General features: G+C 36.4%; 1 protein-coding gene across 3 annotated transcripts in view; it reads left to right on the forward strand.

The window, feature by feature from the left end:
* The window catches only part of egln3 (egl-9 family hypoxia-inducible factor 3), a 30,947-nt gene that overhangs the window by 11,022 nt on the left and 3,313 nt on the right, over window positions 1–16,612 (forward strand). For 2 of the 3 annotated variants that reach the window (XM_041812083.1, XM_041812082.1), the window contains 2 exons: window positions 4,370–4,738; window positions 16,158–16,277. In XM_041812083.1, coding sequence (XP_041668017.1) covers window positions 4,379–4,738; window positions 16,158–16,277 — 480 coding nt within the window. In that variant the 5' untranslated portion in view covers window positions 4,370–4,378. Of the gene's footprint in view, window positions 1–4,200; window positions 4,739–16,157; window positions 16,278–16,612 lie in introns of those variants that run through there. The other variant, XM_041812081.1, reaches the window with a different exon arrangement.

Raw genomic sequence — 16,612 nt, forward strand, 5'->3', positions numbered from 1 at the left:
AAATTTGTGTTTTATGTTTTCAAATTTGCATCTCACAGTTATGACTTAAAGTTATGGTTTGACTTTTTATATCATATTTCGATCTTTTCAAATAATAATTTAGACTTTTATCTCATATCTTGACCGTTTGCATTCACAATTTAGATTTTTAAGTCATATTTTTACATTTTACATTCATGAATTTCAATTTTAATCCCAAATATTAACCTTTTCGATTTAAAATCTTACATTTTTATCTTATCTTTGGACCTTTATAACTTAATATTTTTAATTTTATCTCATATTTAGAATTTTATGATTTTTAATTTTTTCTTATATTTTGGCCTTTTAAACCCTTGAATATAACTTTTATTCCTAATAATTAATCTTTTGATTCAAAAATGTAACTTATTGTTTTGCATTTCATCTCATTTTGCATTTAAAACTCCTAATTATCAATCTCTGTCTCATATTTCACCTTCAAAACTCTTGATTTGGAATTTTTTTCTTACATCTTGATGTTTTCAACTCTTAAATACAACTTTTCTTAATTATTGACCTTTTTGATTCAAAAATTTAACTTATCGTTTTGAATTTTATCTCATTTTGCATTTAAAACTCCTAATTTTGAATTTTATCTCATATTTTACCTTCAAAATCTTGATTTGGATATTTTTCTTACATCTTGACCTTTTAATTTCTTAAATAAAACTTTTATTCCCAATTATTGACCTTTTTGATTCAAAAATTTAACTTATCGTTTTGAATTTTATCTCATTTTGCATTTAAAACTCCTAATTTTGAATTTTATCTCATATTTCACCTTCAAAACTCTTGATTTGGATATTTTTTCTTACACCTTGACCTTTTCAACTCTTAAATATAACTTTTATTCCCAATTATTGACACTTTCAATTTAAAAAATTAACGAATTGTAATATATCTCATATGTTGCATTCAAGACTCATAATTGTGAATTTTATCTCATATTTTGACCTTTTAAACTCATGATTTTCAATTTTATTTAGTACCTTTACTGTAAAAAAACAACAACATGATTTTAACTTTTGACTTTTTTTTAATCTCAAGTTTATTTTTCACCATTGTTTTTTTTCCTGTTCTCGGTTAGCGGTGAAGATGAGGTTGACAGTTTATGGGAAATTTTGACCCAGTTCGGCCCTCAGGTTAGACCCAGATTCAGGATTTGGCCCCTGCTGTGACTGAGTCCGACATCCCGGTCTTAAATCAACATTAAAATGATGTTTTTCTTGTTGTTCAACATAACCTTGAGAATAGTGCTCACAGGAGGAAAAGTGCAAAGTTCTGGCCAAAAAATAAAAACAAAGAAGCAGAAGCTGGATAAGAGACTCTTTAAGAACCGCTGCAGCCCTCAGGTTCACCTGAACTTTTCATTTAGTGTGCAGGATTCTACTGCATTAGTACACCTCCTCCTTCCAGTGCATTTCCATACATTTGTTTGCAGTATTAAGGCCCTTTCTTGTTGTTATTATTACTAACCTTCATAAAACATGCCAGTTAGGTAAACATGATAAGGATTTACTTTTTTATTTTAGTTTTTATTTCATGCCAACAAGCTAATTCCTAACAAATCAGCCAAAAAAACTCAGATGTGGGTCAAATTTGTCTGCAGGGTGGCTGCTGCTTAAAACTCTGCAAGAAATTTAAATAAGTCTTTAAGAAGAGCAGATAATATTATAATATTCAGTTAGTACTGAAAGCATCCCTTTTTAATCAGACGATATCCGTACAACAGTTTAACAAGTGTCACTAATAACAGTCTCTAAAATCAGGAATAGGTGAATTCATGTTCGTCCTACAGAGGGAGACAAACAGACCTTTCTGTGCAGACTCTTCATAAATAGAGTCGTAAATGCTGCACTTTATATTTTAGATAGCATATATAGTAATGAATTTCTCTGTATTTAATTTTAAATGCATATGAAATTTTATAATTGATGCTGTTTACATTATTTGTATGCTTTTATGCATTATTTTATGCTGAAGTCGTCCCACTGTGCCAGTACAGCCTGGAAATAAAGCTGGTTCAGTGTTTCTCTTTTTTCCTCTGTAGATTGCAGAGAAAAGAGTTTTGAAGCTGTTTAGGATAGTTTCACATGAGGGACATAATAAAGCTGATGCATTTTCAACATTAACCCATCACCATCATTATTACTAGTACTGTTATATTTACTGTTAGTATTGTTATGGTGTTATCTTTATTATTGTTGTTGTCGTCCGCTCTTATCAGCTGCTCGGTCTGTTTCTGGCGCGTGCTCAGCTCCACATTCACTGTTTACTTCCTCGCGGGCTGCAGGGAGGGAGCGCGAGGGCTACATGCGGCTCGTGGAGTCTACAATGGCGGCGGGCACGCCCAGCGCGCGGGCACGTGTCAGCCCGGAGTGACTGGAGCTCATCTGACTTTCTATACAGATGGGCACGAAAAAGTTCAACTAGTGGTGAAAGTAACGCCAGATAAACGCTGTTACACCAGTTTATGTGGATGTTTCTGGAAGTTAAGTGTAACCCTAAATACTGTATGAACAGTTTAGCGATTTTAATTCGACCTAAATAAAAGAAGGTGTAATAAAAATGTCGATAAGAGAAGAGAGAGGAGCTGAGGCTCCCTCCTGCTCCTCCTCCTCCGCTCTCATAGTGGACATCACATCCAGCACGTCTCTCTGTTCCCTCACGTTGCTCTCGATCCACCGCAGACAGGACACGCTAACACCGGAAGTGGATTGGTGTACCTTCAAAATAAAAAAACAAAACTACTCTTAAAAAGTTGCCTACGTGCTCTGAAGTTGGATGGCATTGCCTCACGAACAGACATTAGGTGTGACTGACTCCTGTGTTGTTGCTTTACTTATAACTGAATTAAAATGGAGTATCTTTGTGTTTGGGCAGAGTAACTACATTGAAATATTACTACATAAAATATTACTTTTAGAGATAGTTGTTTTAAAATCCGTAATTTTACTTTACTCTTGAGGAATTGTTCTTTCCTACATTTTAAATAACTTTAAGAACTGACCCCCCCCCCCCCAAAAGAAAAAAAAAACTTTATAAACTGGCCTTCATATTCTCTTGATTTTCGAAATAAAAAGTCATATTTAACCTTTCCACCCCCTTCAGGAATAAAAAAATAAATTAAAACAAAAACATTTATTTCCACTGGAATGTATTTATATCGCAAGAGTTTTACTTCTACTGGAGGAAATTTAAATCCAACTCCCAACCCATAATTCATGGTAGGAGGATATTTCATAAATAAAGGACTCTATGAAAACAAATACTTAATAGTGGAGTTGCTAACTTCACTTTATAATTTGGGCAATTTAACTTATTTTTCACTCATTTTCCCCACCTTTTTTTTTTTTTTTTTACCAATATCAGTCACCCCCCCCCCCCCAACACACACACACACTTTTGCTGCTTTTTGCCAATTTTAGTTTTTTTCCCCCTCATTTCCCCCACCTTTTTGCTGCTTTTTGCCTATTGTAGTTATTTTCACCCATTTTTCCTCATCTTTTTTGCCAGTATTAATCACTTTTCACTCATTTCCCCAAACTTTTTCATGCTTTTGCCAATTTTATTTATTTATCACTCCTTTTTCCCTACTTTTTTGCTGCTTTTTGGCCAATTTTAGTTATTTTTGTCATTTTCCTCCATCTTTTTTATGCTTTTGTCCATGTAGCCACTTTTTACTCATTTTTTGTCACATTTTTGCAGCTTTTTACCATTATTGCCACCTGTATGTCATTTTCAGTCACTTATCACTCATTTCTGCCACTTTTTCTCCACATTTTTGTTTCTGTTCAGCCATTTTTTGGCCACTCTTTTGCAGCTTTTTCACCTATTTTGCCGGCTTTAACTCACCTCTATTTCCACTTTCACACATTTTCACCACTTAGTGGCTCTTTCAAAGGTATTTTTCACCAATTTGGCTCTTTGGTTGAGTAACACTGATTAAAGTAATTTTATAAATAATGATAATATTTGCACGTATGCACAGTTATATTGTGTTATAGATAATGACATAATATTTTGAGGCCCCTTGCAGCACGAGGCCTTTTCATATGTGAAGGGCTCGTACAGCCTTTGAAGCTTTTATTTTGAAGTTGGTGACCGGAAGTGGTGGTGTCCGCACGTATGCTGACTTGCCGTAGTTCCAGCCTTCATAAGAAGTCGAGGACACGCAGAATCAGTTTGTAGAAATCCTAATCTGAAGAGTTCAGCTGTCAATCAAACCGGAACAGGCTGACTCTCAGGTTAAGGTTGATAAAAAGTCAAAATAACTTTATTCCAGCCGTTGTCACTGACAGTAACAGACATTTACTAGTGAATGAAGTGTTGCTCTGTCACTTTCCAGCCTGATAAGATGCCTCTGATCGAGCTAGTCCCTGACGCGGACTTGGAGCGCTTGGCCCTGGAGCGGGTCGTCCCGGCTCTGCTGTCCCGGGGATTCTACTTCGTGGACGGGCTGCTCGGTGAGGTGGTCGGGGACGCGGTGCTGGATCAGGTGAAGCAGATGCACCTGTCGGGAGCGCTGCAGGACGGCCGGCTGGCGGGCTCCGTGCCCGGCATCCACCGGAGGAGCATCCGCGGGGATAAGATCGCCTGGGTGAGCGGCGCCGAGCGCGGCTGCGAGGCGATCAGCTTCCTGCTCAACGTGATCGATAAGCTGATCTCTGTGTGCGCGAGCAGGCTCGGGGGCAAAGCCATCAGAGAGAGGTCCAAGGTAAGAGGGCGAGGGATGTGGGTCAAGTTCAAGAGTGGAAACCACTATAATACTGGAGAGGAGCTGGAGCAGAAAGGGTTAAAATCTATTTAAAAAGTATTTATCGATTATTAAACAACAAACACTGGAGAGATGGGGCCGTACTCATGAGTGAAACAAAAATAAATGCCTATATGTCAGTAAATTAATGCAATATTTGCCTGTTATTATTTTTCGTGTTTGGGTACTGTGGTGCACAGAGTTTGCAATGCATTTCAGTAACACCTGAATGATGCATGTTTTAATTTACTAGATATTAGCTTTAAAAGTAAATGAGGGATTCAACTCTTCAGACCTATGATATTGGGCTACATTAGCTGTAAATATTTGGCTATATTAGCTGAAAACATTGGGCTATATCAGCTGTAAACATTGGGCTACATCATCTATAAATGCTGGCCTATATCAGCTGTAATATTGGCCTATATCAGCTGTAATATTGGCCTATATCAGCTGTAAATGTTGGGCTATATCAGCTGTAAACATTGGGCTACATCATCTATAAATGCTGGCCTATATCAGCTGTAATATTGGCCTATATCAGCTGTAATATTGGCCTATATCAGCTGTAAATATTGGGCTACATCATCTATAAATGTTGGGCTACATCATCTATAAATGTTGGGCTACATCATCTATAAATGTTGGGCTACATCATCTATAAATGCTGGGCTACATCATCTATAAATGCTGGGCTACATCATCTATAAATGTTGGGCTACATCATCTATAAATGCTGGGCTACATCATCTATAAATGCTGGGCTACATCATCTATAAATGCTGGGCTATATCAGCTGTAAATGTTGGGCTTTATCAGCTGTAAATGTTGGGCTTTATCAGCTGTAAATGTTGGGCTTTATCAGCTGTAAATGTTGGGCTTTATCAGCTGTAAATGTTGGGCTTTATCAGCTGTAAATGTTGGGCTTTATCAGCTGTAAATATTGGGCTATATCAACTGTAAATATTTGGCAATATCAGCTGTGTTATATGGCTATATTAGCTGTAAATATTGGGCTATATCATCTGTAAATAATGGGCTTTATTGCCTTTAAATATTGGCCTATATCACCTTTAATGTTGCGCTGTATCAGCTGTAATATTAAGCTATATCAGCTGTAAATATCAACATATACCAGATGTAATTATTTGCCTTTATCAGCTGTAATTTCACTAGCCCTTGCATCCCAGAGTTGGACAGCATCATCACTTTCAAGCAGGTTTTTCCCTCAGTATAAACAATTCACCTGTGTACTAAAGAATCTAGAATATTGATTAGTAAAAACAAAGATTTAAACTTCCACTATTGTTTGGTTTTGGTACTTTCCTCTATCTTAGACCTCCTGTTTGTATGAGACAATGAGACAATAAGGAGCAGTGGGGAAGTTATTTTACACCAGTGTGGCTGCAGGAAGATGTTACAGTGGTGCTGAAAAGAACAATAAAGTATAAAGAAATTAGTATTTGCATTACAACAATTAATGCACTCATTATGAACCTTAATCAGTCACAATTTAAACATTTATGCTGTCAGTCTTGTAAATATGCATTATAGAGTATATGTCTCAGTGAAAGACCATTCAGTTCAAAACAGCAAGAAGCAATGGAAGTGAAGCTCTTGTACCAAAGAAATCTCTGTTTTTAGATGATGCCAGGTATAGCAGTGCCATTTTCAGCCCTTTGTTGTGTAGTTGAGCAGGTAAATGGCACATAAGATTACCATTTTCAGCTGGAGTTATGGGTAATGTGGCCTTAATTCCACTTAAACACTGGTAAAATATTTGTTTAATTTAGACAATGCACTGTAATTTTACTGTAACTAACCCTAAATCAGACAGGCTGTTGTGATAAATATTGTCTCCCTGATTTTAACGACCATTTTACTGTCAGTAATTGAGTTTATTTTAGTCAAACTTGAGAAAAATATCTTCTAAGGTGAAATTGCACAAGATTTTTTCAGCACCAAGTCTGTGTAGTGATCATAAATCTGTGTGATGAAGGATAAGCGTGATGTTAAACAGCACTGTCTTTATCCTTTACCAGCTATCATTGATGGTCTCTGTCTTTCTCTGCTCCTCTTCATGGTGGGACAGTGACCTCTAGCAGTCCTTAAGTGGCACTTCAAGTGTTAAAACTTCAGAGGACTTTAGAGTTAAATGTAAAGTTTTTACTTTTTTATTTTACTTCAAACTCAGCTGAGAAAGGCCGTCTGTTTATTGGATTCAGGTCAGTCTGTGGCCACAGAGAAGCCGGTACTTTCTCCTTTTGTTTCTGTCCCGTTTCAAACAGAACCATGTCAGAGCGACGGAGGTGTCATCGCCGTGTCCCTACATGTTTGTCCTTTGAATTGTGTACGTCTTTTGGCAGCGGTCCAGGGTCCTGCTCTGGGCCCTGAGCCAAGGCTTCAGAAACCAGAACATGCTCTGGAAAGGAGGAAATGTCCTGGACCAGTTCAGGTCCTCTGGGTGTCCTCTGCACGCTTTGTTCCTGCGATTGTGGGTTAATTCAGTCCTGAGAACAGCTCTGTAGTAGAAACGGGTACCCCTGGCGAGTTTTCCTAACGGAGACTGCAGCTGCCATGTGAGAAAATGCTGACATATAAGCAGTCCGACACAAAGAGAAGTGATAAAAACATCATTACTGGCATCAGCATTGACTAAAATGTCATGTTAAACATTGGTATTATTTATAATATTTATTATTATTGATTTATTTGTTTATTTTTTTATTGATTTTTATTTAAGTCATTTTTAAAAAATATTTTTATTAATTATTTATCATGTTTATTTCATTTTATTTATTATAATTATTACCTTTGTATTTATTTTATTAATTTTTTACTATTTTTTGTTTGTTTTTTAATGTATTGAATTAATTTTTATTTAGTTATTATTATTTATTATATAATACTAAGCATTGCTATTACATATAATATCTATCATTATCAATTATTCAGTAATTTTATTATTATTATTATATTTCCTTTATATTTTTATTTATTTATTATAGTGTTTATTATTTGATTTATTTTTATGGTTTTCTTTTATACTTATTCAATTTGATAGTTATTTATTTCGTTCATATTATCATATTTCTATTTATTTGATCTATTACTTATTTATTTCTTATTTGTGTTATTTTTTAATTATTATTATGCTTTTCTTTATATTTTTATCTATTTATTCTATTTTTTATTATTCAATTTATTATTATTTACTATATTTTATATGATATTGAACATTGGTGTAGGCCTTTACTTTTATCTAAGACAGTTTAATATATTTCTGATGTGTTTGGGTTTAGATAAGCCAAAATGCTCCTCTTAGTGATAGAGTCAGGTATTGCAGGCTGGTCATATGTAGGGTAAAGCTTCTCTGAAATGATAACAAAGGCACAACACTAGTTTTGCATGTAATTTGTATAGATTTAATTTTTGGTCTGCCTTTAGCATTTTCTGATAGAATGTAAATATTTCTGCTCATGTTGTAGTTTAAAGCAGCTACTTTGCTCTGTAATCTTTTTTTAAAAATGGGTCATCTGATACTGGTCTCCTTGTTATTCAGATGACCTCAGCATAAACACTAACAGCAGATAGAGCCTTTCTTTGTGTAGGATAGCACTCAGAGAACAAACTTGTGTTTTCCTGTAGGAGTCCTGAAGGCGTATTGGTGGACTTTCTCACGTACACACCGACACTTACGCAGTGATTCACTCCGTCTCTCTCACACGTACATACACACACTGATTTACAGCATCCTCATTTTCCTCCGACACACACACAAACACACACTTCCAGTGCGTCCGCCCCGTCCACAGGTGCAGCGGTGGAGCGAGCCCTCTTCCCATGCCTCTGTCTTTGTTATCAGATGGGACTTCCAAAGAAAAACAAACCAGTCGCAGGAGCGGCACACACACAGAAACACACCCCCAGCAGTCAGCCACGTCTGCACGTGCAGCCATGTAGAGAGAGCATCCATCACTCGTCTGTTTGTCCCATTAAATAGAATATTTCAGAGAACTGGTTGGCCCTGTTACAGGAAGAACTGAAGTACATGAAAACCAGCACGTACTCAACCACTCAGGTGTGTTAACCAGCAGGTAGATGAGGTTCTTTCAGCTCTGGTAACTCAACAGATGAAGAGACAAAGGCTTTTACTTTGACTTCCTCTTTGGCTTCCTCTCTGGAGATGATGTTTTCCTTATGTTTATTTACCGTTCCTGTGAACACAAATCTACAAATCATCTCAAGGATTTTCTTCTCACTTGTCGTGACAAGAGAAATACACATTTGAAAGGAAATTTTAAAAATTCAGCAAAGAAAAAAGCAATTTCAGATGTATTTCCATCCACTGCTGAGTACTGGTTTTAAATGGGATGTTTACTTATATTAGTTAGTTAGCTAGTTATTAGTAAGTTATTCAATCGTTTGGTTAGTAAATAAGCTGGGGAATTTAATCAAAAGTTTTTCAGTTATTCAGTAAGTTACACAATTAGTGAGTAATTTTATTTATGAAGTTCTTTAATTAGTGAGTTAGTTTAAGTATTTGGTTAGTTATTCAGTTACTAATTCAAGTTTTGACTTAGAATTATTTAGTCAATTCAGTAAGTAAGTAAGTTAACTAGTAAATAAGTTAATGAATTTTTTGTTAAGTTAGTAAGGTAGTTAAATAATTACTAAGTTAGTTAATTAATTATTTTTTAAATTAGTTATGTAGTTAAATAGTTAATAAGTTAGTTATTTTTTTTAATTAGTTAGGTAGTTAAATAGTTAATAAGTTTTTTTTGTTTAGTTAGTAGTTAAATAATTTATGTTAGTTACATTATCTGAGTTACTTCCTAAGTAAGGTTAATAGTAAATAAATAAATTATTTATTAAGCTAGTGAGTTAGTTAAAAAATTAATAAAATTTAAATTAATTGTTTTTTTGTTGGGTTAGTTACTAAGTTAGTTTTCAGTAGATAGTAGTTTATTCAGTCAGGAAATTAGTTGAATTATTTATACATTTAGTCATTCAGTATGTTAGTAAGTTGATTAGTTGGTAGACAGGTTTAGAAGTCAGTTAGTCATTTATTTATTTATTTATTTATTTATTAAGTTAGAAATTAAGTTAGTTAATTTCAGTAGTTATGCAGTTATTGAGTTATTAAGTTAGGTTGTTAACTTAGTAATTAAGTTAATAAATGGGTTAGTCTATTCACATAGTCAGTTAAATAATTGATAAGTTAATTAATTTCATTATTTAGTATGTTAGTAAAGAGGTTAGTTAATTTTAGTTAGTTAATTACTTAATTAATTCAGTCAGTTAGTTGGTTAGTGAGTTAATTTTGTTTAGTAAATTAGTCAGTTAATAAGTTTATAAGTTAATTTAAATATTTCTTTACTAGGTGAAAAAGTGAGGTAATTTGGGAAGTCAATTATTAAGATAGTAAATTAGTTAATGATAGTTTTAATTAGTGAGTGAGTCAATCAGCATGCTAGTTTATAAGCTAATTAATGTATTAATTTATTAAGTTAATGAGTTTGTTCAATTTGGTAATGACTTACTTATTTGATTAATTAGTAAACAATTTAGTTAATTTTATTCGTTTGTTAGTGAGTTAATTAGCCTGTCAGCCAGTTAGTTAATACGATTTTTTTGAGCAGCTGTTTAGTTAGCTATATAACTGTTTCGTTAGTTGACTTGTTGTTTATCAGTGAGTTCATAATTGTTTAGTTTTTAAAAACTCAGTTTGTAAATTAGTGCATCATTAGTTTGTTAGTTAGTTGGTCAGTTAGGCAGGTAAATAAGTAACTCAGTAAAATGGTTTATAAGTTAAACTTTTTTTTAGTAAATAAATGGGTTGTTTAGGTATTTAGTAATAAGATAGTTTAGTGAGTAAATTGGTAGTTTATTAGTTAGCGAGTTATATAGTTGTTTAGTTAGTGAATAAGTCAGTCAGTTAGGTTGTTAATTAGTGCATTAGTTTGTTTCTTAGTTGGTCAGTTAGGTTGTTTGTTGAGTTGTTTCTGAGTTTGCAGGGTTTCATGTCAGGCGTTTTTGGGAATTTGAAAATATGTGGAAAGCTGCTGGATGAACACCTCACGCATGTTTGATGCTCATCAGCCTGTTAAATAAAGCATCAGCACTGAGCTCTGCCAAATAGGTGTTTCAGATGTCAGTGTCTGCTCCTATATGAGTATTAGTATTAAACTAGTTTTTAACACTGCTATATCTCCACTCTGAATCAAGGATGAATGGAGGGGTCCTCAGCCCTTCATCTTTACCCACCTCTGTTCTTTCACTGTCTGGCAGCTCACCCCATCCTTCTACAGGCCATCGTGCTATCCACGCCTTTAAACGACAGAAATGCTCTATAACCCCAGAGTCATCCAGGTTTTATTCCTGCCCTGTTTTCTGTTCTACAGCTTTGTTTTTCAGATAATGAAGCCGAGCAGACCTTCTGCAGCCTCACGCTCCACACGTAGCTCTGCCATTAAACCATCATCAGGTTGGAAGCGAGCCAAACCACAGCACAGACATCACCACACGCCCCCATCCTTCCCTTCATCCCTCCAGCCCCCTCCCCACTTTACTAGAACGATAAGATAAAATTGAAAACAGCTCACAGAGGCGTTTTGTTGTCATGCATTTTTTCCCACACTGTCTCATTTCCTCTCCTCTGACCCTCCTCTGTTCCTCCACGCCGTTTACTGCAGAGCTCACGGTGACTCTGCGTTTGAGTCTGTATGCTTCAGCAGCTGGGGGTAAACAAGCCTGCGTGATTTACCTGAGCACACACGTGTCGTTCCTTTATCAACGCTGCTGGTTTGACGTCATTGAGGCGACCCGCTTGCATCATCTGGACGTCCTGGCGTGAGACGGTCTTACAACTCAATCAGGGCTCATTTAAGCTTGACTTCTTCTTATTTTGACATTGCAGTAGCATCTAACGTGTCAGGTCTGTTATTTAGCTGCTTTAGTTGGTAAGGACTGATATTGTTTACTATATAATGGCACTAAAGGATTCAGACAGCAGTGGAGAGGAAAAAGCTCCAGACTGGTGAGAGAGGGAGCCTCTTCTGAAAGAACATGGTGTACAGCACTGAGCTGGCAGAACAGTCAGTCACTCAAATCCCCTTTCTTCCCTTTCTTGATGCTCACGTTGGCATATCTTCATCATCATGTCTACATGCCTGTATGCATTGGTTGGTGCCATCTGATTGGCTGAGTTAATATTAACACCACTAATAAAATGATTGGTTAGTGCAGAAAGAAAACATAATGCAATGCCATTTTTCCAGTATCATTCAGCCTTTGTTTAAAGTGCAGCTTCCAAAGTTTTTGCACCTATTTAGACCCTAAAATATGTGGAAAGAACAGTCGTTATTTGTCTTTTAACGAACATGTCAGGATGTCCTGGACACTATGTTAAATATGCTTTGTTCTAGTACTGCAAGGGTGATCTAATTGCAATTGCACAGTCAGGCTGTGCAGTTACATAATTACATAAAACAGGGGTTCCCAAACTTTTAAGCTTGTAACCCCCAAAATAATGGCTTAAGAGATCAGGGACCCCCACCTTCACTTAAGGTGGATAAAATGCACAAAGTTGCATGAAGCATCATGTACAAAACTTTCATTTCAGGCAGTTTTTATAACTCTTACTTACATTGAAGCACAAATACCACTTGATAGCTTTGATTTTATTTGAAATTGAACTTTTTTAAACAATATTTTTACAATAAATAATGCATTTTATGATTTTATGTCAATTACATTTTTCTTTGTTTTTTTGAAAGCACCTTGCGACGACCCCCCCCCCCCCCCATTTTGAAAGCAGTACTGTAAAAACTTCCGGTTTTATGCTACTCAATATTTTTTTGTTTTAAGTTGAGAAAAACACGCTTCAGACCTCTCAATATTCTCTGCATTTCATTGCTAACCAACTAGTAGACTCATGAGATCATGCATGGATTATGATGGATTGTCCAGTATAATTGCACGTTATCTCTAAATCGTGCAGCACTGCTTCAGATCAAATCAAAAAGATCCCATGAGGTGAGGACATGAGCTGGACTTTAGGTCAAGAAGTAAAATGTTGGACACTTAAAACTATTGATTGCGTTACTAAGCTGCCAGATTCTTCTGAGGGAAAAAAATACAACAAGCTGCAGACCAGAAAGTACCTTAGATCCCCTTTCAGGTTCAGGTCAGGCCACTTTGCAGGCCAATCAAGCACAGTAACACCATGGTCACTGAAGCAGCTTTTAGTACCTTTGGCAGTGTGGGCAGGTGCCAAGTCCTGCTGGAAAATGAAATCAGCATCTCCATAAAGCTTGTCAGCAGAAGGAAGCATGAAGGTCTCTAAAATGACCTGGTAGATGGCTGCGCTGACTGTGGACTTCAGACTGTGGACTGTGGAAACTTCACACTGGACTTCAAGCAACGTGGATTCTGATGCTGATTTCATTTTCCAGCAGGACTTGGCACCTGCCCTCACTGACAAAGGTACCAAAAACTGGTTCAATGACCATGGTGTTACTGCGCTTGATTCGCCAGCAAACTGGGCTTCCATTAGACCTGAGCAGTGCCACAGGCTGGTCGCCTCCATGCCACGCCGCATTGATGCAGTAATTCATGCAAAAGGAGGCCCAACCAAGTATTGAAGGCATAGAAATGAACATACTTTTCAGACGCCTGAAATTTCTGTTAAAAATATCCTTTTTTTATTGATCTTATGTAATATTCTCATTTTCTGAGACACTGAATTTTGGGTTTTCTTATCTGTAAGCCATAATCATCAACATTTCAAGAAATAAAGGCTTGAAATATTTCACTTTATGTGTAACAAGTCTATATAATATATGGGTTTACCTTTCAGAAACGAGTGACAAAAAACATTGAACTTTTTCATGATATTTTTAAGTTTTTGAGATGTACCTGTAGTCAAATAATCCGGTAGCACTATTAGATGAAGAGGCGACTTTTGGGGGGGATGATTTAGATTAGATTTTTATTTTCACAGTTTTCCAGGATGGTTCAGGGAGCAGCAGACATATCTGGTATGTAACCCTGAAAGAGAAGTATTATGCCTCTAAACCAGCAGAATAATCTGCAGCCGTAGCCATGCACTGACCTGGAGTAACCTCTGAGACGATCAGCTGTTTGTTATTGCCGGAGGGAAATCCACAGTTTGAGTCTTTTGTTGACTTTGACATAGAAACTCGTGTCTGCTGCTTCCTGCAGGGCTCACAGACGGAGGGGGATCTACCCTCATGCTCTGAATGAAAAATGTACCATCCAAATTTAGATTTTTCTTACATTTGTTTTCTTTTTTTATTGTTTTGGAGTAAACAGCTTTTGATAAAGAGGGCTGCAAGTTTGTAGACTTTCTGTTAAAAAATATAAACCTGTTTTTTCCTGTTAAGAAACAGGGAAAAGATCCTGACAGTGCAGTCAGAGGGGCATGCATACAGCAGGAGTTGGACTGTTTTTTGAGGTTTATTGCTTTTTATTTCCAAGATAAAAAAAATGCTACAGCTATTCTCATAGTTTTTATGAGTAATGTTCTTAAACTTTTATTTAATAAGAAAGAAAGAAATCTCCACAGACTCCACAAAACAAGCCTGTTTATGGTTGTTAGTTATTTGCATCATTTGACTCTGCCCTTCCTCTTTACACACGTATGCAAGCATGAACACACATATGCAATCTGTGTACGTGCAGCTTTAGCTGTAGACATGTAACCACAACACGCCCCCGATGAACACGAGAAATATTAGCCAATAAGCTTCCTGCGTACCCACACTCACGCAAAACACAACAAGGAAGTTTCTGCAATCTCAACTGTCATCATGACTCGACCTCAGCACGTCTGCTATGTCACTGCGGGTTGGTGCTTATAGACACGTCTGACCAGGTTTTATTCTAAACTTCTGATGTTTAATGTGGGATTAATATTCTGTAATCATGGGAGCAGGGATGGCAGTCTCATGGAACCAACCAGTGCATTGGCTGATCAGATATTTACAGTACTGAGAAGTAGAACTGTGGGTGTGCCTGCAGAGAGGAATGATGTTGCAATTCCTGTATCAACCAGCCTTTGTCTACAAGTGCAGCTCTCAGCCTTTGGCTCTGAGTCCGACCCTGGAATATGTGAAATCAACAGTCTAAGTCAACCTTTCTTAACCCTGCTCCACCAAAGAGCCAAATAGTTGAACAATGCCTTTGCAAGAGCCACAATTTTAATGGTGAAAAGTGGCGAAAACTGATTAAAGTGGCTATAAAAATAAGTACAAGGTGCCAAATAATGGTCAAACAGTGGCAAAAAATGGCAACAAGGGGCTAAAAGGGGCAAAGTAGGCATAAAATGGCAAAAAGTGGGTGAAAAATGGAAAAACAGGGAGAAAAGGTGGCTAAAATGGAAAAGAAAATACCAAAAAATGAGTAACAGGTGGCAAAAAAATGGCAAAAAAAAGCAAAAACATGGGAAAAAAATAGTAAATGTGACTAAAATAGACAAAAATGTGGGGAAAATGGCCAAAAAACAGCAAAAACATGGCGAAAAATGGGTAAATGTGACTAAAATAGACAAAAATGTGGGAAAAATGGCCAAAAACAGCAAGAACATGGCAAGAAATGAGTGTAAAAGTGACTTTTATTGGAAAAAAAATGGTCAAAAAGCAGCAAAGAGTGGCAAGAATGCTCAAAACAGTGGCATTTCATGGCAGAATGCAGCTTAAATGGTCAAAAAATGGCAAAAAAAAAGAGGCAAAAATGGCAAATAGCCTGAAGCAGGATAAAAGAGGCAAAAAACTGGTGGCAAAAATAGGACAGAAGTAGTAAAGATGAGCAAAAAGAGATGGCAGAAGTGGGCTTAAAGCTGTAAAAATGGATTAAAAGGAGCAAAAAAATGACAAAAAGGCAAAAAATTGCAAATTAGGGCGATGGAAATGTACGGACAAAAAGTAAAGGTTGAAAATTAAAGCCAACTGTATTAATGTGGGGATTCAAACTGATTAATGTGAGTTGTAACGTATAATTTCTGAAGTCCTAGTTTCCCTTTATAAAGGTTTTCTGGGGGATAATATTTCAAATTTAGACATTAAAGAGCCACGTGTTTAGTATCACTGGTCAAAGTAAAAAATAGAATTGAGGACTTATTACAAAAGACTGATTCTGAATTAAGAAAATGGGAGTTTCTTGGCTCCTCAGTTCTGCCTTCTTCTTTATTTGTGATTTAATGGCGGCTAGCAAACAGTTTTAATATCTGCTCCAGCTTCTTTCACAGCCAGGTGCCACTGAAAACAATGGGAAATGTAGTTTGAGGGATGATAAAAGGATTATATCCTGTTCAGGTAAATTTAAATGTTTTTCTTTCTGTCCTGTTTTGTGTCTCCAGGCCATGGTGGCGTGTTACCCTGGAAACGGGGCGGGTTACGTCAAACACGTGGACAACCCGAACATGGATGGACGCTGCATCACCTGTATCTACTACCTCAACAAGAACTGGGACCCCAAGGTGCGTTCAAAGACCTCTGTACATTCCAGCTCCACTGTCTGTCTCCGCTGTTAGGAACCTGTAAAAGTTTGATCTTCTTAGCGAGGGTTTAGTTTTAATTCACATCTATCAGAGAGTTAGCACTTTTGTTTTAGTAATCACTCGGGCTTCATTTTTTCACAGAAAGTTCAGGGTAAAAGTTTGGTAATGTCATAAAGATTTGAACCCTTTGGAGTCTAAGGACACACCAGCACGTCCAAATCACGTGACCGATTTAAGACGGTGTAGCAGCAAGACACAGCCTTGCCCAGTCTGTGTTTCAACCCATGTCAAAAGTGCAGATCTCAAACTATATA

Source organism: Cheilinus undulatus, linkage group 18 (assembly GCF_018320785.1).
Source record: "Cheilinus undulatus linkage group 18, ASM1832078v1, whole genome shotgun sequence".
Classification (NCBI taxonomy): domain Eukaryota; kingdom Metazoa; phylum Chordata; class Actinopteri; order Labriformes; family Labridae; genus Cheilinus; species Cheilinus undulatus.